General features: G+C 48.2%; 1 protein-coding gene across 2 annotated transcripts in view; it reads left to right on the top strand.

The window, feature by feature from the left end:
- Nucleotides 1-20,952, top strand: part of SLC44A4 (solute carrier family 44 member 4) — a 306,503-nt gene that overhangs the window by 221,505 nt on the left and 64,046 nt on the right. For both annotated transcript variants that reach the window (XM_086924585.1, XM_086924586.1), the window contains exons 8-9: nt 19,858-19,951; nt 20,461-20,544. In XM_086924585.1, coding sequence (XP_086780711.1) covers nt 19,858-19,951; nt 20,461-20,544 — 178 coding nt within the window. The remainder of the gene's footprint in view (nt 1-19,857; nt 19,952-20,460; nt 20,545-20,952) is intronic.

Consider the following 20,952-nt stretch of genomic DNA (forward strand, 5'->3'; position numbering starts at 1 on the left):
CCAACTCCACCCTCCAACTCCACCCTCCAATTCCAACCTCCAACTCCACACTTCAAATCCAACTCCACCCTCCAAATCCAACTCCACCCTCCAACTCCACCTTCCAACTCCACCCTTCCAACTCCACCCTTCCAACTCCACCCTTCCAACTCCACCCTTCCAACTCCACCCTTCCAACTCCACCCTTCCAACTCCACCCTTCCAACTCCACCCTCCAACTCCACCCTCCAATACCACCCTCCAACTCCACCCTCCACCATGTCACTCGGGGCCACCACCACATCACTCTGGGACACCACCACATCACTCTGGGAACACCACCACATCAATCGAGAAAACCACATCAATCCGGGACACCACCACATCACTCGGGGACACCACCACATCACTCGGGGACACCACCACATCACTCGGGGACACCACCACATCACTCGGGGACACCACCACATCACTCGGGGACACCACCACATCACTCGGGGACACCACCACATCACTCAGGGGCACCACCACATCACTCAGGGATACCACCACATCACTCAGGGACACCACCACCACATCACTCAGGGGCACCACTCAGGGGCACCACCACATCACTCGGGGACACCACCACATCACTCAGCGGCACCGCTCAGGAGCACCACCACATCACTCAGGGACATTACCACATCACTCAGGGACATTACCACATCACTCAGGGACATCACCACATCACTCAGGGACACCACCACATCACTCAGGGACACCACCACATCACTCAGGGACACCACCACATCACTCAGGGACACTACCACATCACTCAGGGACACCACCACATCACTCAGGGACACCACCACCTCACTCAGGGGCACCACCACATCACTCAGGGGCACCACCACATCACTCAGGGGCACCACCACATCACTCGGGGAAACCACCACATCATTCGGGGACAACACTACATCACTCAGGGGCACCGCCACATCACTCAGGGACAAAACCACATAACTCAGGGACACCACCACATCACTCAGGGACACCACCACATCACTCAGGGGCACCACCACATCGCTCGGGGCACCACCACATCACTCGGGGAAACCAACACATCACTCATGAACACCACCATATCACTCGGGAACACCACCATATCACTCAGGAACACCACCACATCACTCGGGAACACCACCACATCACTCTGGAACACTACCACATCACTCTGGAACACTACCACATCACTCAGGGACACCACCACATCACTTCCCAGAAGTCCGATACAAAGAGCATGTATACATAGCAGAAAAGCATATCAAATATATACACGGAGCAATGAAACGTATAGCATATAAACACAAAGTACGTAATAGAAATACATCAGAAAGAGTGTCTTTAAACATTCTGGCCAGCATGACTGGGGAGCCCTTTACACTCAGTCAAAAGTCTTGATCGGGACCACCAAAGTCCCCTATGGCAACACATCTGTTCCACATCGAGCACCTGTCTGAGAGCCAAGATTCCCTTTCTTTAATACCTTTTACTGAACCCAAAGAGAGATTTCTAGAAACCTCTCCCCGTCCTTCTGTTGCAAAAACAAGGCTGGCCGAACCGGTCTGCTTCGAGGTCACTCACAGAAGCTGGACAGGCCCCGATGTTTGCTTCGAAGCAGAACTGTACATTCCGCACATTTCTCTATTTATTTTATTTTTATTTTGAAAGTTTTATATAGCGCGAACAAGATCTTTGCAGATATCAGAGCGCTTTACAAGGTCAAAAGCATAGTTACATAGGTAGGTCAAAAAAACAGGAGGTAGATCATAGGTGAGGTAGTGTCAGTAAAAGGTGCATAGTCAATCTGTTGCGCCAATAATATAAAAGTACAAAAAGTAAGCATATACTTATTTAAGCGTGCTGCAAGTGATTTTGGAGCTAACATAAAGGTGGGCATAATTGAGGTAGATGCGTGCAGGATGTATAGTCTCACAGGTGCATCAGTAGTACAAAGTATGGATGGTTGAGGTGGTGTAGGTATAGTGTGCAAAGTCAGACAGGTGCGTCAACAATACATCAAAATACAAAGAGGGAACAAATACAATCAGATAAGTCATAATACCAATAGTACAAGTAGTACAAAGAGGGAACATATACAATCAAATAAGTCATAATACAAGTAGTACAAGTAGACCCAGGGGTCAGGCAGGTATTACGGAGCAGATTCATGAGAGCTACAGGAAAATAGATCATGTGTATTTAGCCATGAGGATCGCTTTTACTTCTTTCTTAAACAGTTTGTTGGAGGAGATGAGCCTGGTTTCAGGAGGGAGTGAGTTCCAGATCCTGGGTGCCATTCCTGAAAAGGAGCGTTTATAGGTTTTTTCCTTTCTGAATCTTCGAGGTTTCAGCAAAAGATTGTTTGTGCTTCTGGTAGTTCTAGAGCCACCCGAGATTGTCAGCTTTTGAGTGAGGTAGCCGGGCGAGTTGTGGTGTACAGCCTTGTGAGTCATGCAGGCGATTTGCAGATGTATTCTGGCTTCAAAAGGCAGCCATTTCAGGGATTTAAAGTCAGGGGAAATATGAGAGTGTTTTTTTGAGCCAGTGATGAGTCTCGCTGCAGCGTTAAGGGACGCTCTGAGGGGTGCCGTTGTTGTAAGGGGGAGCCCGCAGAGGGCGGTGCTTCCGTATTCTATGTGCGGGATGACTATAGATTGTACTGCAGTTTGGAAGTCTTTGGCTGGAAGGAAGGCTTTAAGTTTTCTCAAGGTATTGATTTGGAAGTTCGCTCCTTTGGTTGCCTTGCTGATGTGCTGCTGCATGTTGAGATTGGCGTCAAGTGTTATGCCTAAGGATTTTGCTGAGTCTACGACGGTAGGTTGTACATTTAAAGCTGATCACTGCTTAAGCCATGTTTGAGCCGTGGCCATTTTTGCGGGAGGTGAGATCAGGAGGAACTCAGTCTTCAGGGCATTGAGTTTGAGGTGATTCTCTGCAAGCCAGGATTGGGTGTCTCTGATCGTGGTGTTCAGAAGCATGATGTCCTTGGGGGATTGTATTTTGAGATAGAGTTGGGTGTCGTCGGCATACATGTGAAAGTGAACATTGGATGTCTGTAGCAAAGTAGTGAGGGGTTCCATAACTAGGTTGAACAGTGTAGGGGAGAGGGAGGATCCTTGGGGGACGCCTAGTGATACAGGTACCGGAGAGGACATCAGGTTGTTGCTTTTGAACCTTTGTGAACGGTTGTGTAGAAAGGAGGTGAACCACCTGAGAACAGTCCCTGATATGCCCATTCTTGTGTTTAACAGTTCGAGTAAGTTCTCATGTTTAACCGTGTCGAATGCTGAGGAGAGATCCAGAAGGATGAGGAGGCAGGTTTCGTTTTGGTCTAAGATTTGGAGGGCGTCGTCCACTATGTGCGTCATGGCTGCCCCGGCACTGCGCCCTGCACGGAAGCCCGACCGATGAGCGTCGAGGAGACCAAACCCGTCTACGTGTTTAGTCAGTTGTAGCTGTACGCATTTTTCCAACTGACTAAACACACAGACAAGTTCGATCTCCTCAACGCCCATCAACCAGGCTTCCGTGCAGGGCACAGCACCGAAACAGCCATGACGCACATAGTGCATTAGAGCTCTTTTGACGTCTAGTGTGTGGGGCATTCTCTCTGCCACTGACTCAGGATTCTGGAAGAACACTGGCAGTTCTATAGTTTGATTGATATGGAACTGTGAAAGCACTTTAGGCAGAAACTTAGGGTTAGTGCGGAGTACCACCCTGTTGGAGTGAATCTGTATGAATGGCTCCTGGATAGTTGGTGCCTGAAGTTCACTAACTTGTCGTAGCGATGTGATTGCTATTAGGAAAGCCACTTTCCACGTCAAGAATTGAATCTCGCATGAGTGGAGAGGCTCAAAAGGTGGACCCATCAGCCTGGTGAGGACCACTTAGGTTCTATACAGGCGCTGGTGGGTGTCTGGGAGGAATAACTCGTTTGAGTCCTTCCAGAAAGGCTTTGATGGCAGGCACTCTGAAAAGCGAGAGCTGCTGCCTGTTCTGGAGATAAGCTGCTATTGCGGACAAATGTATACGAATGGAAGCATAGGCCAGATTGCATTTGTATAGGTGTAACAGATAACAAATGATGTTGTGAGTAGATGCATCTAGCGGGTTGATGTTGTGTTCGGCACAATAAATGACAAACCGCTTCCATTTTGCCGCATAACATTCTCTAGTGGTGGGCTTCCTTGCCTCCCTTATGATATCCATACAGTCTGGAGGCAAGTTGAGGTAGCCAAATTCTAGGACCTCAGGAGCCAGATAGCCAGGTTGAGCTGTTGCGTATCTGGATGCTGAATGTCGCCATGGCTCTGCGTCAAAAGCCTGGGTGTGAGGTGCAGCCTTTGATGAGGTACCACGGAGAGTTCTAGAAACGTGGTGCTACCATGGTTAGCGTGCCCACGTTGGAGCGACCAGGATGAGAGTCATCGAGTGTTGCTTCAGCTTGCGTGCCACCAGCGGTATTAGAGGTGCTGGGGGAAAAGCGTACACAAATATGCCTGACCAGTTCATCCATATCGCACTGCCCTGCGACTGTAGGTGTGGGAACCTGGCGGCAAAGCTTTGGCATTTGGCGTTTTCCTTTGTGGCGAACAGGTCTATCTCTGGATGACCCCACTGCTGGAAGTACGGCTGGAGTACTGATGGATGTATCTCCCACTGGTGCATTTGGTGGCTGTACCTGCTGAGCAGGTCCGCCATCTGATTGTCCTTGCCCGGGAGGTGTTCTGCCATGAGGAAGATGTTCCTCTGAATGGCCTTCTTCCACATGCTCTGAGCCAGGTGAGACAGCTGGGGAGAGTGTGTTCCTCCCTGCTTTTGAATGTAGTACATTGCCGTCATGTTGTCCGTCCGGATCAACACGACTTTGTTGCACAGATGTACTTTGAAGGCTTTTAGTGCCATTAAGATCGCCATCAGTTCTAGAACATTGATGTGCATCTTCCTTTGCTGTTGCGTCCATAGTCCCTGCACAGTGTACTGGAGTACATGCGCTCCCCATCCCTGGAGAGAAGCGTCCGTCGTCAGGATGATCTGTGGCACAGGCTCTTGGAACGGTCGGCCCTTGCAAAGGTTTCGTGGATTCCACTAATGCAGAGAGTTGTATGCCCGACCGCTCACCAACACTAGGTCTTTCAACTGCCCGTGAGCCTGAGTCCACTGACGTGCCAAGCACTCCTGAAGCGGACGCATATGTAGTCTCGCGTGCGGGACTATGGAGATGCAGGAGGCCATCATGCCTATCAACTGCATGAACACTCTTGCTGGAAGCGAGTGTTGAGGTCTGAATTTTTGGATCAGCGATTGAATGCTGTTGACTCTCACTGAATTCGGCTGTGGTGTGGCCGCCAGAGTGTCTATGGTCGCGCCCAGATACTGCCTTATGTGGGCGGGCTGGAGGTGGGATTTCGGGTAATTCAGTGAGAATCCCAGATCGTGCAGGAGGTGAATGGTGTGGGACATGTGGGCGGCACACTGCTGGGCTGACTTCGCCTGGATGAGCCAGTCGTCCAGATAGGGGTATACTTGGACGTTTTGTCTCCTTAGATGTTCCGCCACTGTCGCCAGGCACTTTGTGAACACCCTGGGTGCCGTGGTGACACCGAAATGCAAAACCTTGAATTGGTAGTGCTGGTTTTGGATGGTGAACCGGAGGTATTTCCTGTGTGAAGGGTGTAGTGGAATGTGAAAGTACGCATCCTTAAGGTCTAAGGTTGCGAGAAAGTCCCCCTGCTGGAGCAGCGGGAGCACTTGCTGCAGGGTCAGCATGTGGAAGTGCTCCGACAGGATGTAGTAGTTGAGGGGCCTGAGGTCTAAGATGGGCCTGAGGGACCCGTCCTTTTTCGGTATCAGGAAGTAAAGCGAGTAGACCCCTGTGCCTCTGTCTTGCATAGGCACGAGCTCTATTGCCCCTTTTTGCAGCATGACATTGACCTCCTTCTGCAATAAGTGCAAGTACTCGTCCGACATAGAACGGTGCTTTGGGGGCATGTTGGGTGGAGTGGATGTTAACTCCAGACAATAACCGAATTGTATAAGCTTTCTGACCCACCTGTCCGTGGTGATGGACTTCCAGACGGGCAGGAACTGCTGGAGTCTCCCACCTACCGGTGTTGTGTGGTCGGGGGGCAGTGACAAGGCCTCACTGTTTGGTGGTGGCAGAGGACCTAGAGCTGTAGTTGCCACGTCCTCTGCCTTTGGCGCTGTTGCCGCGATATCCACCTCGACTCTTGTTGGCATAAGTAGTCTGGGTGTTGCTTTTGTAGAATTGCGTGGCCTGGGAAAGCTGACCCCTTGAGACGCCTCTAGTGTTGGAGCGACGAAAGGACCCACCCCGAAACTGCTGGGACTGTAAGGCACCCATGGATTTTGCAGTGTCCGTGTCCTTCTTCATTTTCTCTAGGGTGGTGTCAACCTCTGGGCCAAACAGGTGATCTGGGTTGACCGTTTGGTTCAGGATGGTGGTTTGGATGTCTGGCTTAAATCCAGAGATTCTCAGCCAGGCATGTCTCCGAAGCATAACACTGGTGTTAATAGCTCGCGCAGCGGTATCGGCTGCGTCTAGAGCGCACTTAATGGAAGCGTTGGAGATTAGCTTCCCTTCTTGGATCAGCATCTCAGCCCCCTCTTTGTACTGATCAGGCAGATGTTGCAAAAGGGTCTCTAGTGTATCATAGTGCGCCCTGTTATAGCGCGCTAAAAGCGCCTGTGTGTTAGAGATGCGCCATATGTTGGCTGCCTGTGCTGCTACCCTCTTCCCCGAAGCCTCAAAGACCTTGGATTCTTTGTCTGGGGGTGGAGCATCACCCGTAGTCTGAGAATTGGCCCTCTTCCGGGCATTCGAGACGACAAGGGAGTCCAGAGGCAACTGTCCTCTAAGGTAGGTAGGATCAGTTGGTGCCGCTTTGTATTTTTTATCAATCCTAGGGTTTATCACCCTTGCCCTGGTAGGTTCCTTAAAGACCTCAGCAGCATGCTTTAAAACACCTTTGAGCATAGGCAGAGTTTTCACAGTCTTTTCCGAGACAGAAAAAGTGTCAAAGAGGAAATCCACATCCAAAGGGTCAGCATGCAGCTGGACATTGTGATTGTTGGCAGCCCGTTCAATGAGGGCATTAAAAGCAGCAGAGTCTTCAGTAGGGGAAGTCTTAGCAGAAAAAAGTTGAGGATCTTGTCCTGAATGAGGATCCCCAGGGTCACCACCAGCTGCCCAGGGCTCACTGGCATCCTCAGGCTCTGTGTAGACTGGATAACTGTATTCATCTTCCTCATCACCATCACCAGCGTCCACATCGGAGTAAGTGGGCGAGACATCATGAGTCTGTGGTGAAAGGGGTTCCACCAAGGCAGGAGAGCAAGCAGAGTCCTTCTTCCTCTTGAGAGTGATCCTGTAAGACTCCAGTTGGGGTTCTGGGGTGATTTTCCGCTTCAGAAGGGAAAGCCTGCCCGTTTCGGCGTCGATGAAATGTTCTTGACGCTCTTCCTCCGAATGGTGTCGAGGTCGCTGGCCGTGGACCACCAACGAGGGCTTTCGCGCCGAGGAGACCTTCTCGGGCACGCCGGCCCCCGGTCTTGGAGCGAAAGCCTTCGGCGCCGTCTTAGGCGGCAAGGTAAAGAGGATCGGCGTGGACGCCTTAACCGGTTTCTCCACAGGCTTGGCAGGCGGAGTGTCCCTCGGCTCGACCTCCGCGGCGCCGTCACTGATGCCTTGCAGGGAGTCCATGACCTTTTTGGTGAATGCGACGGATGGACGCGCCGGTTCATCGGGGCCTTGGAGGCCACCTTCGGAGCCGAGTCCTTCGAGGCCACCTTCGGAGTCGACTCCCGAGGCGCAGTACCCTTGGCCTTGTCGTGTAGACGCGGGGCAGAGAGGACCTTCGGGTCATCGGGACGCTTCTTGGAGTCGGCGAGAGTTTTCTTTGGGTCGTCGACAGCCTTCTTCGGGTCGATCAGGCCCATGCCGGCGTCGACCGTCTTTGGCGCCGACGCGCTGGTGTCGGACACCTTGACCTTAGTCTTCGGCGCGGCAGCCTTTAGCTCGGCGCCCTTGATTGGGCCCTTCGGCTCGACAGCCATCTTTGGCTTCTTCGGCACCAAGGCCTCAGAAGTCTTCGATCCGAATAATGCGATGAGCACTTTCGGTTTCGATACTTGCACCTGCGCAGTATCTGGCGCCGAGACCGTAGGTTTCACTTTCGGTTTCGTTTTGACCGGGAGTGGCCGGTAACAATGTCCATGGCCGGGCCCGAAGGCGGGGCCGTGGAACCCATATCAAGGTCTTGGGTAAGGCCCGAAGGCGATCCCTCGACCTGGGCCTTATTGATAGGCCCGGCCCCAGAGTCTGTTTGATGGAGCTCCTCGTCCGAGCTATCCTCCATGGCCCCAAGGGCACCGTCGTCGTCTCCTACCTCCTCGACAACTTCTCCGCCTTCGAACACCTCAGCATCGGCGTCGTATTCTTCTTCGACGTCCGACGCGGGGTTTGATTCCGAGACGTCCTGGATATATTCTTCCTCGACATCCCCAGCATCGAAAATGTCCATAGGCGCCGGAGCAGATTGCTGAGCCTCCAGGCGCGCAGCTCGTCAGAGCTTGAGTGTCTTCTTGGACCTGAATCGGGAACATGCCATACACTTGGCCTCATCGTGGTCCGGCGACAGACACTTGTTGCACACCGGGTGGACGTCGATGTGTGGGTACTTCGAGTTAAAGACCGGACATCTCTTGAATGGACTTAGGTCCTTGATGGATGGTCGATAAGTTAGGAGCGTCGACTAGGCCTTCCGCGCCGAGAGCACGCGGGAGTACAGGAACGTCTCGGAGCCGAGCTAGAAGAAAGTAAGCCGAACGCAAACAATACCGACGTATAGGCTAAAGACCTTTTGGTCTCAAGAAAGTTTTTCTATCGATTCCGACAAGAGGGGAAATAAAGACATCCGAACCCAATGGCGGAAAAAACAATCTGAGGATGGAGTCGATGCCCATGCGCACTGTAGTCCAGGGGAGGAGCCACCTATCTCGTGATACTTCGAAGACTCTTCCAGGACAACAATGTGCAATCATCCGGACCCAACACTAGGCGGCGATCTATGCACGGATATGAATTCAGTAGCCCACATGCCTCGAAATCCCTTTTTTTTAAATGGAGTTTTATGATTCCATAGGCTGTTCAGGGGTGATCTTTCGTTTGAAAATAGAAAGTCTACCCGTCTCGGCGTCGATGAATTGCCTCGACTGATCTTCAGGCGGAGGCTGTCGATGCTTGGTGGCCACCTCCTCAGTTGTAGGTTTCGGCCCCACGTCGCTTCGCTTCGATGGCCGTCCTCGGGGCGAAGGCCTTAGGCACCACTTTCGGCGGCAGTGTGAACTGGATGGGTGCAGGCGGTTTTGGAGGTTTACTGACCGACTTCAGTGGCGGAGTAGCCTTTGGTCCGACAGTAGTAATACGTTTCAGCGAGTCCAACACCTGCTTCGAAAAGGAGGCGGATGGGTGTGTTGACTCGGCGGGTTCCTTTGAGCCACCACCGGGTGTGGACTCGAGGCCTGTACTGCTCCGAGCTTTGTCAGGTCGACGCTTAGGATCGAGAACCTTCTGAGTTCCGAGTCCTTTGTCTGTGTCGATGGCCTTTGGTGCCGACTTCTTCGGATCGACGTCTTTGACCAGTTTCTTCGGTGCCCCGGTCTTCGGTTCGACACCCTTCAGCGACCTCACCGGGTCGATAACACCCTTCTGCTTAGTCGGTGCCGATGGTTCAGAGGTCTTCTAACCGACCAAAGCGATGCGCACTTTTGGTTTTGATTTAGCGTCCAGCGCTTTCGGTTGTGTAGACACCAATGCTTTCGGTTTCGATCGGTCAACCAATGGCTCGTTAGAAATGTCCGTAGCCGGGCCTTGAGGCTGTAGAACCAAGTGTACGATCTTGGGTAAGGCCATGTGGCGATCCCTCGACCTGAGCCTTATCGAGTGTTTTAGTTACGGCCCCCGTACCAATGGTTGGGCCTAGCTCCTCGCTCGAGCTATCTTCCATGGCCGCGAAGGCCTCGTCGTCTCCTACCTCGTCGACGACGTCTTCAGTATCGACCATTTCTACATCTGAGTCGTAACTTGAGTCGATCTCCGAAGCTGGATTAGACAGGTTCTCCTGATCTTCCTGCTCGACTCCTTCATCTTGGTCGGCATCGAAGATGTTCACCGGGTCAGGTGCAGTCTGCTGGGCCTCCTTCCGTGCAGCGCGTCGAAGGCGAATCGTCTTCTTGGAGAGGAACCGAGAACAAGCCATACAGCTGGCTTCATCGTGATCCTGAGACAGGCACTTGTTGCACACCGGGTGGAGGTCGATGTAAGGATACTTGGAGTTGCAAACAGGGCATCTTTTGAACGGGCTCCGATCCATGATGGTTCGGCGATAAGGCCTCTGGCGTCGACCGGGCCTTAGTGTCTAAAAGCCACGCGGCTCTTCTTGATGTCCGGCTCGGGACAGAGCAGGAACAAGTACTGGTACAGATCGCGAGACAATACCGACGATAACTAAAGGCCTTTTGACCAAAGAGAAAGTTTATTATTGATTCCGAACTTTAGTTGACAAATAGACATCCGAACCCAATGGCGGAAAAAAACAATCTGAGGATGGAGTCGATGCCCATGCGCACTGTAGTCCAGGGGAGGAGCAAACCTATCTCGTGATACTTCGAAGACTCTTCCAGGACAACAATGTGCAATCATCCGGACCCAACACTAGGCGGCGAACTATGCACAGATATGAATTCAGCAGCCCACATGCCTCGAACCTGGATTGCACTTGATATCCAGCGGGAAATACAGCGTTTAGAAATTGGATAACCCTTTCGCGGAGCACTGTATGAGACAAAAAGCCGGGAAGACTTCCTGAACAGTTTCATCCGCTCCAAGTAGAATTTGAGACATCTATGAATGTCCAAAGAATGTAATGCCCTCTCTGCTGGCGTGGAGGGCCGCGGGAAAAAGGACTTTAAGATCACCGGCTCATTCAGATAAAATTCTGAGGGGACCTTTGGGATAAATTTAGGATTTGTCCGCAGAATGAGAACATCATTCTTGAATTGTAGAAAGGGTTTCTCAATTGTGAATGCCTGGAGCTCACTAACACTTCTAGCCGATGTCAGGGCCAAGAGAAGAGTCAGTTTCCAGGATACAAACTTCATATCGGCCCTGTGAATAGGCTCAAACGGAGCCTTCATCAGATGTGACAGGACCAAATTAAGATGCCAGGCTGGTGGTGGAGGCCGGACTGGAGGAAAAACCCTGAACAAGCCTCTCAGGAACTGTTTAACAATCCTCGCAGACCAAAGGGAAGGACCTGATGATGATCGTCTAAATCTAGAAATGGCCGACAGATGAACCTTTACAGAAGAATGAGCCAATTCAGATATTACAATAGAAAGGATGTAAGGCAAGAGTTGGTGCGGTGCAGAAGTATATGGATGTAGACCTTGTCTCTGACACCAAAGGCAGAACAGAACCTCTTCCACTTCACCCGATAGGTTTTATTTGTACTCGGCGCTCAGACCTGGGCTAAAATGTCTCTACATTCTCCTGGAAGATTCAAACCCTGGAAATCTCTGAACTCAGGAGCCACGCTGTCAATTGGAGTGAATTCAGATCTGGATGCAGAACCTGCCTGTGAGCCATTGTTAATAGTGATGGAACAGGCCGCAGGAGAATTGGTTGATCTTGAGAGAGAAGAAGAAGTTCTGTGCACCAAAACTGCATGGGCCATGCTGGTGCAATCAAAATCATTCTGCACGGCTCCCCCTTGAGCTTGCGGATCAATCTCGGGATCAGCGTAATTGGTGGAAAGGCGTAAAGAAATGAGCCGTACTAGGCTATCAAAAGCGCATTCCCCAAGGATCCCTGATGGTGATCCCTGCTTGCGTAGCACTGGCATTTGGTGTTCTGAGGAGTCTACACCAGATCGATGGTTGGGGTCCCCCAACATGAAAACAGTTCCTCTAGAATGGTCTGATCCAATTCCCATTTGTGGCTGATCGTCTTTTGGCGACTCAAAGCGTCTGCTGTGGCATTGAGTGTACCCGCAGGATGTTCCGCTGAAAGAGTGATATTGTGTTGGCTCACCCAATTCCAAAGTTTCTGTGCTTCCTACGAAAGGGTGCAGGATCTCGTCCCCCTGCTTGTTTATGTAGTGCATGGCCTGGTGTTGTCTGTACGAACCAGCGCTGAATGGTTGCGGATCTTTGGAAGGAAAGCCTGTAAGGCTAGACGGATGGACATAAGTTCCAGCAGATTGATGTGGAACTTGCCTTGGACTGTGCTCCAATGACCACTGACTTTCAGTTTTTGGAGGACCGCTACCCACCACTCCATGGAAGCATCTGTTGTCAACACCATGGGAGATGGTGGAAGTTGGAATGGCAAACCTGCTGAAAAATTCTCTTTTAGCAACCACCAGCTGCTTGCTTTCCGCATTCCCGGTGTGATCACGATTTTGTCGTCGAAGGAGCCTGTCACCTGGCGCCATTGCTTGTCCAGCTGTTCCTGCAGTGGATGCATTCGTAGCCTGCAGTGCGGTATCAATGGTATACAGGATGATATTGATCCGAGAAGCGGTTTGTATTGGCGGACTGACAGACTTCCTTGTTTGCAGGAGGCGAGCTGAGAGAATCATTTTGGTCTGGCGCTCTTCCGAAAGGAAAGCCCTGTAGCAATCCGTGTCCAGGACAGCACCCAAAAACTTCGCTGTCTTGGAGGGGCGCAAAATCGATTTCTCCTTGTTGAGCCGAAGGCCCAGCTGCTCGAACAGTTGACTGCAGCTCATGACTGCCCTGGACGCTTCTTGGAACGAAGGAGCCTTTACTAGCCAATCGTCCAGATATAGGAAGACTTCGAAAGACTGCTTCCTGAGAAAAGCTGCCACAGGAGCTAGTACCTTTGTAAAGATCCTCGGTGCGGACCGGAGACCAAAAGGTAGTACTCTGAATTGAAAATGGCTCTTGCCTACTGTGAATCGAAGATATTCCCTGTGAGCTGGATGAATGGGCACATGGAAATATGCATCCTCCAAACCTAGGGTTGCCATGTAGTCCCCTAGATTGAGAAGACGGAGAATGTCCTGAAGGGTGACCATCCTGAAAGACAACTTGATGAGATAAGTGTTGAGCTCCCGTAGATCTAAAATCGGACGCCACTTCTCCTTCGTTTTGCATACCAGGAAGAACCTGGAATAGCACCGTTTCCCCTTCGGGGAGTGAGGTACCGGCTCTATTGCCCCCTTGATGAAGAGTTGGTGGGCTTCGAGAAGAAGAAGTCCTAGATGTTTGGGTGTAATGGCGTCTGGAGCTCTCGATGGAGGAAGATGTTGAAACTCCAACGTGTGTCCTCTTTTGATGATGTTCAGGACCCACTAGTCTGATGTTATGACCTTCCACCTGTTTAGGCAATGGGCAATCCTGCCCCCCCCACTTGTGTTAACGAGGGTACAGGAACAGTAGAAAGAGCCACATGGCCGCTTTGGTCTCTTAGAATTGTCTCTCCTCTGTTGCCCCCGACGTCCTCTCGGCGGCTGGCGAGAGAAAGACCCCGAAAGACCCTGCCTCTGCGAATATTGGGGTTTGTATGACTGACCAGGCTGAGAGTAGGAAGAGTAGCGTTGCTGATTGCCGCCTCTGTAGGATGAGAAACCTCTTCCTCTTGCCCGCTTAAAAGGAACTTTGCGGTATTGTAATGTTCCCAAGGATTTAGCCATGTCAGTATCCTTCTTTATGCCTTGTAGGGCGTCATCCACGTGTTTACCGAATAACATCTCTCCGTCATAAGGTAGGTCCAGAATTTTGTTTTGTACTTCTTGTCTAAACCACGTGGCTCGCAGCCAGCCTTGGCGTGTTAAAACAGCCGAGCCTGCTAGCGCTCGGAAGGCCGTCATTGCTATATCCATAGCGCAGTCGATTACCTCTGAAGAGGCGCGCTTCCCTTCCATCAAGATTTTCCTGACCTCGTCCTTAGATCCATCCTGAAGTACTTCCACAAACGGAGAGCGGTCAAACCCCATCTGGCTATCATATCTCCCCAGAATCGCCAGAGCATTAGCCGCCCTAACGAGGAGACTGGCCATTGTGGAGAATCTTTTTCCTACATTGTCCAGATGCCTTCCCTCTTTACTAGGTGGTGTCGTTAGCGGTGTCGATGGATTCTTGGACTTACTCTGTGCGGCCTGGGAGATAACAGAGTCCGGTTTTGGTTGACCTGTAAGACATGCGGGGCTGCCCTCCGGCGCCTTATAATTTTTCTCCAGCCTGGGAAGCACTGGGAGGACCGTGGCTGGATTTTGCATAGCCTTTATTCCCTCTGACCAAACATGCTCAATGATGGGGATCGAACAAACCGACTTCCGGAATGGTTCTTTGAAGTCGTACAAAAAACAGTCAGATTGAACTGTGGTAATGGGAAGACTAAATCTCTTGGACGCTCGTTCCATTAGGTTGTGAAAACCTCCAATATCTGCTGGAGGAGAGGTTGCGGTATCAGGCCCTGTTAAATCTGGATCTTGAAGGCCATCCTGATTCCCGTCCACATTCTGATCTTGGTCAGGGTTCCCCTGCTGATCTGCATCTGATGAGGCATCATCATCCCGAGTGGCAACCACTTCCTGAGGATGTTCTACAGGCTCTGGATCATGCAGCCTTAAGGGCAAAAAGGCGTCTGCCACTGCTTGCGGTACTGGAGATAGAGGTGTGGGAGGACGTACTTGTTGAACCTCCTGTTGAGTAGTAAACCGCCTCCGATAGTCCTGCAACATTAATTGCAGGTCTGAGATGAGTGAGGATGGCATCGCTATCATCTCCTGTTGAGACCTTTGTGGAGATCTCTGCGAATGATCATGCATGCAAGGCCTCTCTTGCTGATCATAACAGTCTAGCAGGGCATAGTGGTGTTGCTCCATCTCGCCTTCCTCAGAACTTACCTCCTGTAATTTGACTTGCACGTCAGATGGGCTATAAGCTGGGCCATAAGAGCTGTCATTCTCCTCTTCAGAGTCATCATCAATCAGTAATGAAGGAGGCAACAGCGTAACCCGCCGTGGAGATGTAATTTCTGGAGTTATACGTCTCTTCCTTTGGGAAATGCAGATTTTCCCAGTCGTCGACGGTTGAATCTTCGTCGAAAGAAGCGCCGACGAAGAGACTGTGCTCGTCGTCTAAGGCTGAGTCGTCGACGGCGAGTTGGCTTTCGTAGACTATGGTTGGATCGTTGACGGCGTCGTCGACGTGCTCATCGTCAGAATCATGGCAGCTGTCGTCGTTGTCGTCGTCATCGCCGCTACTCTCGTCGTCGACGTGGAAAATGTCAGCTTCATCAACGACGAACAGGAATCAGGCGTCTTAAACATAGACGACGGTGTAGATGCCGTCGACGTAGCCATAGTCGACGAGCCCGTCGACAAGGCTATTTTCAGAGACAAGTCTTTCTTGACATGAATCGTCGACGTACCTGTAGTTTTCACCGTCGACGGACGCGGTTTCTTGTCTAAAGCAATGTCCTGAGGCGTAGACGAAGGCTTTTTCACCCCTCTTTCTTTCTCTGAAGTTGGTGAAGTCACAGAGACGATTTTCTTAGCCTTCTTTGTAGGTTGCAACTCCTCAGGCTGTCCCTGCCTCTCCTTTTCACCGTGGTGAGGAGATTTTAGGGAACAGGCCTATCAGACCTATCAAAGGTCCCAGGAAAGGCCATCACATGGGGCTCATTAGATGTTTAAGGGGAAGACCTACCCCTCTTCTTTGATCTTCTTGATGACGCAGCAGAAGAAGAGCCCTCACTGCCCGAAGACAGAACCTCCTTGCGATCCTTCATCTTTTGCAACCAAGTCAGCAGGCGGCCTTCTCTGTCCCTCAAGGTCTTAGTGGAGAAGGTCCTGCAAATCTTGCAGTCAGTGGCCTTATGGTGGGTTGGTATTGACCTATGTTAAAAGCTGTAGCAAGGTATTTCACTACTTCGAATCTTAAACTAGACTGATTTCCCAAAGAAGAAATGGATTGCTTTAAAATGTGCTTGTCTTGTGCATAGAGCCTTTTTATAAAACATGGCCCTCCTCTGTCTCTGATCTCCTCTGTCTCTGATCACATTACTCCATATGGCCTGGCCTTATAAGAACCCTTTGTTTCTAGCAATGCCCTGATGGTAAAAATACCAGAGGGATGCGAAATCCAATACCGCGGTAAATCATTTTAAGTGGTAGTGCCAAAATGTGGAATTAATCTTCCTTGGATGATATACCAAATTCGTTGAATTTTGATTACTTACTTGTTTGATCAGTCACTGGTGTCTTATTGTCTGTCTGGGTTTATGGCTCTGATTAATGCTAAGGGAGGCTTCCTCTTGTTTTGATGGTTTACAGTAGATTGTTCATAACACCACGGTGTCTTGATGTTTGAGTGATTATTATTTTATTATTCGTATAATGAACAATAATAATGATGATGATGATAATAATAAATAATACATAGAGGGATTGGGACAGCCGTCTTCTGCCTTTGGTCCATCCGAGTGTCACTTTAGCTCTGCTTCCATCTTTGACCACATACAGCTATGGCTTTGCCCACTCCAGCCATTGGCTCCATCGCCCTGTGAGTGATCGCAAATGAGTGTGCTTCAGCTCCCTGATTGGTCGGCTAAGCCTTTAATTTTCCATTTTCTGCATGTATAGATCTGTCTTAATGTCTTTCTTTCTTTTTTTTAACTTTGTATTTTACAGTGTACTGCAACTCCTCAGAGCAGTTCAGTTGCTGTTCATTTAATCTTTATTACACCACAGTGTGTGTGTCCACTGCTTCTAAACTAAGAGGCAATCTTGGAATGGTATTGTCTATAGAGCATTCTTGTTTTACTGTTCCAAAATGGCCAACACATTGCTTCGAATCGTGGTGGCTGTATTGGAAGTTTAAAACAACAATACACTTGTGCAGAACCATTGCAAAGGGTATAGAGACAAAATATCGACTCCAAAATATCGACTGGACATAATATCGAGTTTTAAATATAGACTGGACAAAATATCGACTGGACATAATATCGAGTTTTAAATATAGACTGGACAAAATATCGACTGGACATAATATCGACTACAAAAATATCGTTTTTCAGGTAAGTGAAGTAATATCGACTGTATAAAATATAGATAGCAAAAATATCGATTTTTTAATAATATATAATATTTTATAGTGTATTTTTATGTAATATGTGTGAATAGTGTGTATTAATGTTATAAAATATTTTATTACATGAATTTTGTTTTGTTAATAATTGCGTAATGTAATTCTGTAGCGGGTTGTGGGTTTATAGGGGAATAGGGTGGGAAGTAATTTAATAATAATTAATTAATTAATATATGTGTGTTAATATTTTTAATTAATAATTATTTGATAATTAATTAATATTAATTAGTTAATTAATTAATATAATTTTGAATATATTTTGTATTAGTAAATAATTGTTAATTAATTAATTGTAATTAGTTAATTACATTAATTAGAGTACATTTTTAATATATATAATTTTGTGTTATTTTTAAGTAATTAATTTTCAAATAATAATATTAATTATTAAAATAATTACACCTAATGTTCTAATATATTTATTTTATTGTTATTGTTAATTAATAATTAATTGGTAATTAAGTAATATTGTTAAATTTTGGGTAAAGGAGCATTGTTAGGGTTCAGGGTCAGTTTTCAGTTCATGGTTAAAGGGGTATTTTTAGTGTTCAGGGTCAGTTTTCAGTTCATGGGTAAAGGGGTATTTTTAGGGTTCAGGGTCAGTTTTCAGTTCATGGGTAAAGGGGTATTTTTAGGGTTCAGGGTCAGTTTTCAGTTCATGGGTAAAGGGGTATTTTTAGGGTTCAGGGTCAGTTTTCAGTTCATGGGTAAAGGGGTATTTTTAGGGTTCAGGGTCAGTTTTCAGTTCATGGGTAAAGGGGTATTTTTAGGGTTCAGGGTCAGTTTTCAGTTCATGGGTAAAGGGGTATTTTTAGGGTTCAGGGTCAGTTTTCAGTTCATGGGTAAAGGGGTATTTTTAGGGTTCAGGGTCAGTTTTCAGTTTTTGGGTAAAGGGGTATTTTTAGGGTTCAGGGTCAGTTTTCAGTTTTTGGGTAAAGGGGCATTTTTAGGGTTCAGGGTCAGTTTTCAGTTTTTGGGTAAAGGGGTATTTTTAGGGTTCAGGGTCAGTTTTGGGTTTTTGGGTAAAGGGGTATTTTTAGGGTTCAGGGTCAGTTTTGGGTTTTTGGGTAAAGGGGTATTTTTAGGGTTCAGGGTCGACAAATAAGATTTAAAAAAATTATTTTCATTTATTATTTAATTATTATAATTTAATTTAAGTCGTTTTAAGTATATTTTAGTAATTAAAATTTAATATTAATTTAATTTAACACTGTTTTTAATAAAGTCGATATTTTTTACATCTATATTTTTGTTAACGATATTTTGTACTCGATATTTTTGTACTTACCTGTTTGTAGATACAAACTCGATATTTTGACTGTCGATATTTTGTCCACGATATTTTGGCAAGTCGATATTTTGTCAGTCGATATTATTTCAGTGATCCATTGCAAAGTGCCTGCACAATGCAATGTTTAATTTTATTTTTTATCTCAAGCATTCGTCTGCCGTTTAGCCATTGGCATTATTTCTTTTTTTTCCAACTTTGTAGCTTTTCAATGTTACTTGAGTGTATGCATGATTAATTCTGGATGGGTGAAGGGAGGTATGCAAAAATGAGTCAATAAGTGGATGGATGCATGAGTGCTTGAATGAATGACAGCATGCCTGTTAGATGACTTATTTAGTGCCTAAATTCACCAGTGAGTGAAGGCGCGGCTTGTGTTATAAGCCAGACGTATTGGTATTGCATCCATGTTTTAGTTTTTCCTTCACCTACTTGGTATCTAGTCTTTAATTCTGCTCTAGCCTAGCACAGATATTTCTATTTCCTCTTCTTTCATGTATCCACAACATTGGTCCACTCTTCCCCTTCCTTACTTTTTCTTTTTTCCTAATTTTTTAGTTGGACGTTTAGAGCTTGTCAGCAAATGTCAATCATTCCATTCCCTTTTCTCTTCATACTGGTCACCAGTAATGTGACTATGAATTCTGCTCCTTGTTGCTGTTTTTGGACCCTCTGCGCCATCCGTAGAAGTAACGAAAAGGCTACCACGATTGGCACTTGATTTGTTTTCTGCTTAATTCATACTATCCAGTTTTTGTTTTTTTACTTAAATCTAGTCTATTTTTCTAGTCTACATTTTCATACTTGATGTTACTGTTGGGCATATTTTAACATTTGCATCACAGATCATGGTTTGATGTGTGGTGTGGCAAAGTAATGCACATCAGTGCCATGATGGTGTCGGGGTCATGGGTGTGATGCGGTGGAAATATTGCCATGAAGTGATGCACCGCTGCATGCTGGAGCCTGTGGGAACAGACATGTCGAAGTATGTGTCGGAGGTGTGGTAAGCTATGTCGCCGGCATGAAGGCTGCCTCTAGATTGCATGGGGCCATGGTGGCCGCGGCGAACGCTTACCCACCGCTCTGTGAACTGTGCGGTGCAGAAGTGGGTACCTGTGTCATTCTTCTGTCTTCCTCGTACTGGTCATTGAATCCCCCCGCCCCCCTCACTGGACTGCTGAGAGTGCCACCTGCTGGGATTGCTCCCAATGAGTGGGTTGGGCTTGCATTATCAGCATTTGGGAAGTCGGTTGCAAGCTGGAAGGGAGGCTCTGTCTACTTTTGAGTGACCACTAACGTTGTATCTTGCTGAAGAAGAACCCTCTTTTTGGTTTCAGTCTTCAACAGGTGTTTACCGAATGCTACCATCGTCTTCCCCCCGAATTTCGAACAGCCCAACAAGACGCAGAACGAAATCACTGATGCTGCTAAGTAAGTGGGGCTTCAGAGGGAGGTGTAGAGGGTTACATATCTTGGGCTGATACCAGGTGCAGCAAGTCTGGTAGCATCATTATCCTTCGCACACCTGATGGCTTCTGTCAAGCACTGGAAGCTCTTAACGCCTCATGCACACTGCATCCTCTCACCGCACCAGCGGCCTCTCCTTGCTGCCTCCTGTTGTGTTGGTGCTCAAGCACCTTAGAGTGTGGCTAAGGTTGCTCGTGCTTTGGATGAGTGTGGATTATAGAGTGGCAGTCAGATGACACGAGAAGCTGTTTGCCTGCGGCTGTGTCCGCACTTCCCTGCTCTTTGGGGGTTTAAGCCTTCAATAAATTAGTCTCTTTCTACTCCTCGTCTGAACTATTTATTGAGCACAACACCTCCCGCTCAGTCCTGGCCGGCCTCATGTTTAATGAACACCTGGGTTCACTTAGGCTGTACAGGGATGACTAGAGCCCTCTAACTCTTTCCTTCTGATGTCTTTCTTTACTCTCTTCTAGTACCATTGTGAAGTCGCTGGACTTCCAGAACATCAGCAAGAAAATCTTTGAGGACTTCGCCAAGTCTTGGTACTGGATCGTCATGTGAGTGCCTGTGCGGTGAATAGAACAACCTTTTGTACTGGACACACTGCAGACTGATGGACCTCACGGGGCTTGAGTTGTTAGTATTGCTAAAGTCAGGATAAAGATTTGGTTATACAGGAGGACCTGAATCTGCAATCAGCAAGTCTCTGGGGGGACAAACAGTCTAGTGTACTACATAAGGCCCATAGGGTTTTGTTATAGTTGTAAAGAGAAGCTCCATGGTGAAGCAAGTGGAGATTTGAGATATATTGTTGCATCATTCATCGGACGGTTTAGTAAGATCCGGTGAAGAAATCCAAATAAATCCAGGAAACAAGTTGAAGAATAAACTAATAGTTTATTCTCATCCGCAGGACCCACGACTGATCATCAGAAAATCCAGTTAACATCTGAGTACAGCATTGA

This window comes from Lissotriton vulgaris, chromosome 5, assembly GCF_964263255.1.
Source record: "Lissotriton vulgaris chromosome 5, aLisVul1.2, whole genome shotgun sequence".
Lineage (NCBI taxonomy): Eukaryota > Metazoa > Chordata > Amphibia > Caudata > Salamandridae > Lissotriton > Lissotriton vulgaris.